This window comes from Kryptolebias marmoratus, linkage group LG10 (assembly GCF_001649575.2).
Source record: "Kryptolebias marmoratus isolate JLee-2015 linkage group LG10, ASM164957v2, whole genome shotgun sequence".
NCBI lineage: Eukaryota > Metazoa > Chordata > Actinopteri > Cyprinodontiformes > Rivulidae > Kryptolebias > Kryptolebias marmoratus.
Window position 1 is genome coordinate 22,270,632 of NC_051439.1, and position 3,552 is coordinate 22,274,183.

Here is a 3,552-nt window from a genome sequence, read left to right on the forward strand (position 1 = left end):
GCGGGACGTTCTGAGGGCGGGACGTTCTGAGGGCGGGACGTTCTGAGGGCGGGACGCTCTGACGGCGGGACGTTCTGACGGCCGGACGTTCTGAGGGCGGGACGTTCTGACGGCGGGACGTTCTGAGGGCGGGACGCTCTGACGGCAGGACGTTCTGACGGCGGGACGTTCTGAGGGCGGGACGCTCTGACGGCCGGACGTTCTGACGGCCGGTCGTTCTGAGGGCGGGACGTTCTGACGGCGGGACGTTCTGAGGGCGGGACGCTCTGACGGCAGGACGTTCTGACGGCCGGACGTTCTGAGGGCGGGACGTTCTGACGGCGGGACGTTCTGACGGCGGGACGTTCTGACGGCCGGACGCTCTGACGGCGGGACGTTCTGAGGGCGGGACGTTCTGAGGGCGGGACGTTCTGAGGGCGGGACGCTCTGACGGCGGGACGTTCTGACGTCCAGGAGGGCTGGGAGTTTCGTTCGAACCCGTCCAGATATTTTGCTAACAGAGAGACGCCGGGGTTCCTGGGTTTAGAACCCTCAGCTGTCAGTCATTCAGGCAGGATTCTGCTTCGTCAGCTGTCGAAGGTAAACACTTCAGAACCTTTTAGAACCTTCAGAACATCTGGAACGGTCAGGAGGCAGAAACACGGAGAACACGTTCCCTGCGCCGCACAAACCGGAGCGCCGAGAAAACATCAAAGAAAGAAACTGTTCTGATCGGAACGCTGCTCCTTCCTGTTCCAACGTTCCCTCATTGTTCCCTCAGCGCTCCCTCAGCGTTCCCTCAGCGTTCCCTCTGCGTTCTGTCAGCGTTCCCTCAACGTTCCCTCTGCGTTCCGTCCGTTCTAAGCTCATCAGGACCTTCAAGCTGCTGCTGGTTTGAACAAACGCTGAGGTTCCCGGAAACATCAGCTAAAAATCACAACATTGCTGAAGAACCTGAAAAGAACGTTGACTTAAAGGCAGCAGAACAGCAGCTAAAATGAACAATATTAGCTAACTAGAGGCTAAAAGCTGTAAGATGAACAGCAGCTAAAAGAACCAGAGGCAGCAGCTGAAGGTTCTAAACAGAAGGATCTCCGTGTTTCTGAGGGAGAACATGTGAGGAACGTGTGACTCAGACTGAGCCTCTGAAGAACCAGGAGGACAACATGAACATCCGTTCTTCTCTCCTCCGTGTCGGAACAGAACCACAGACTTCTGTTCGAGTCGGTGGAAGGAAGCGTTCGGGTTCCTGTTCCGATCAGAACCGCAGATCTGTCAGACTCCTCCCCCCTCCCCCCAGCTGTTATCTCTCTTTCCTCCTCCTCCTCAGAACAGAACTCTGACCCGGCTCTGGATCGGCTCCGGCGTGCAGCTCTGAGGAACACGCTCATATCACACTGAAGGATCCCCACAGAAAACAGCAGGAGACCTTTGACCTTTGTACCACCAGCCTTATACTGAACATGGGGGGAGCAGACTTCCAGCCCGTCTCTTAAAAACATGAAGTTCTGATCCGATTGTCCGTCAGCCGACATGAAACCATCAGAAACTTTAGATCCTAAACCTGTCGAGCTCGTGTGACAACATGAATAAATTCATGTGTTAACATTAAAACATTAATATCAGATAACCCCGCCTCCGACATCTAAAGCTGCGCTTCCCGAAGTTTCCAGCTTCTGATCCCAAATATTCCCACTTTAATCAGACGTCAGGAGGAAGATTTATTATTATTGTTGCATCTTTTCGCTGCAGGAATTAACCAACATTATTCATCATTTTAGATTTCATTTTATTTCCTTCACATCCCGTCTGCTGGACTGACCTGAGATCTGTCAGCAGCAGCAGATGAACACATGAAACATTCCTGAGATGATCCTGGAATGATCCTGGAATGATCCAGAATCAAACCAGAGCGGCGAGAGATCAAGAAATCCATCAAATCCCGTCATTTTCCCGGGTTAGAACCCGACATGATAGGGTTCTGAGGCCAGAACCAGGAGGAGAGGAGGAGAAACTTCAGGCTCCATCAAAAGAGGAGCGGCCGGGAGGGGGCTCGTGCGCAGCCTGGGAAGACGTCACCGCCGCAGCGGCTCCAGCAGGGATGGCTCTTTGAATTTCATTCATTATTCTTATTTAAAATATAAAAAAATAAAAATAAATTCATGTTTCCGGGCCTGGTTTCATCAGAGCTTCTCCTCTGAGGGAATAAAATGATTTATTTTATTCCTGATCTCAAATTAAATCTGGAAATAAGAAGAATAATTCCACAAACAGCTGCAGCTGCTCCAGATGTTTCTCTTTGTGCGTAAAAATCACCAAACTGGACGCGCGCGCGCACACACACCTGCACACACACGGTCCAATCCGTGTTCTAAAAAGCTGAAATAAAAGAGTTCCGGGCTCCCGGTCCCGGTCCCGGTCCGGAGCAGGGAGGTTCGGACGCGCCTTTTACGCACAGAGGAGCTGCTGCCTCGCGCCTCCAGCCCGGAGGCACGAGACCCTCCGGCGGTTCTGCACGTCCTGAAAACCCGGGGTTCAAACAGAACCACGACCCGGGAGGGGGTCTGTACCTGAGGGCTGAAGGGTGGGGGGCACTAAAACCAGCTGGAATAATAATAATAATAATAATAATAATAATAATAATAATAATAATAATAATAATATTACTGACCTGAATTCTTCCGTTTTGACAGAAAGGCAGGACTCCAGCTGTCATCCAACTTTCATTAGAAACAAAAAAAAGATTTTATTCTCCAGGAAACTTTAATAAAAATCCAGAAAAGTCCAGAAAAATCCTCCAGTCTGAACGCGTCCAAACCGGTTTGGTGCCAAGAAAAAAACCAGCAGAAACAAACAGTCCGCAGCTGAAAGTTCAGCTGCTGCTCCGCGCTGTCACCGTCCTCAGAGTCCCGGGGGGGGACACCGGGGGACACCGGGGGACACCGGGGGACACCGGGGGACACCGGCCGCTCCGCTCCTCCTCTCCGGCGCGGAGCCTCGTCTCGTCGCGGGGGAAGCGGCTCCAGGTGGCGGCTCCGCTCCGCTCCGTCTCCCGGGCAGTCAGCAGGAGTCTGAGGGGGAGCCGCCGCCGCGGAGCAGACCTGCTTCAGGCGCACGAGACGCTTCCGGAGGGTGGACTTTCAAAATAAGAGCCGCGCCGCCGAACGGGAGCTTTTATTGTTGAAACAAAAATGGAAAGAGATCCAAAGATTCAAACATATTTAATAAGAAATGGTTATTTTTTGTCAAAATTAGGCAGCATTTACTCCTGTCTCCATCTTGTCTCGGGCGGGCGATCGTGTAATGACCCATGTCTGCGTCCTTGTGCCTGTTAGCAAAATATCTAACGAACCACTGCGTGGATTTCAATGAAACTTTAAACTGCAAACTAATTACTGACCTCCCATAAAACCGTGTTTGGAGAAGGCGACTTCACGGAGTGTGCCACTGCGTCCAGGGGAGGGGGGGAGGGGGGTTGTCAACGTGTCATAAATAACCGAAACGAGGATGACGATCGTCCCAGCAGGTCGAAGAAAGAAGCCCAACACCCCCCCCCCCCCCCCCCCCCCCCCC

General features: G+C 52.6%; 1 protein-coding gene across 6 annotated transcripts in view; it reads right to left on the reverse strand.

The window, feature by feature from the left end:
• The window catches only part of fgfr3 (fibroblast growth factor receptor 3), a 66,135-nt gene extending 63,078 nt beyond the window's left edge, over positions 1 to 3,057 (reverse strand). For all 6 annotated transcript variants that reach the window (XM_037977647.1, XM_037977645.1, XM_037977643.1 and 3 more), the window contains exon 1: positions 2,651 to 3,057. In XM_037977647.1, coding sequence (XP_037833575.1) covers positions 2,651 to 2,695 — 45 coding nt within the window. In that variant the 5' untranslated portion in view covers positions 2,696 to 3,057. The remainder of the gene's footprint in view (positions 1 to 2,650) is intronic.
• Between the last annotated feature and the right edge of the window lie 495 nt (positions 3,058 to 3,552).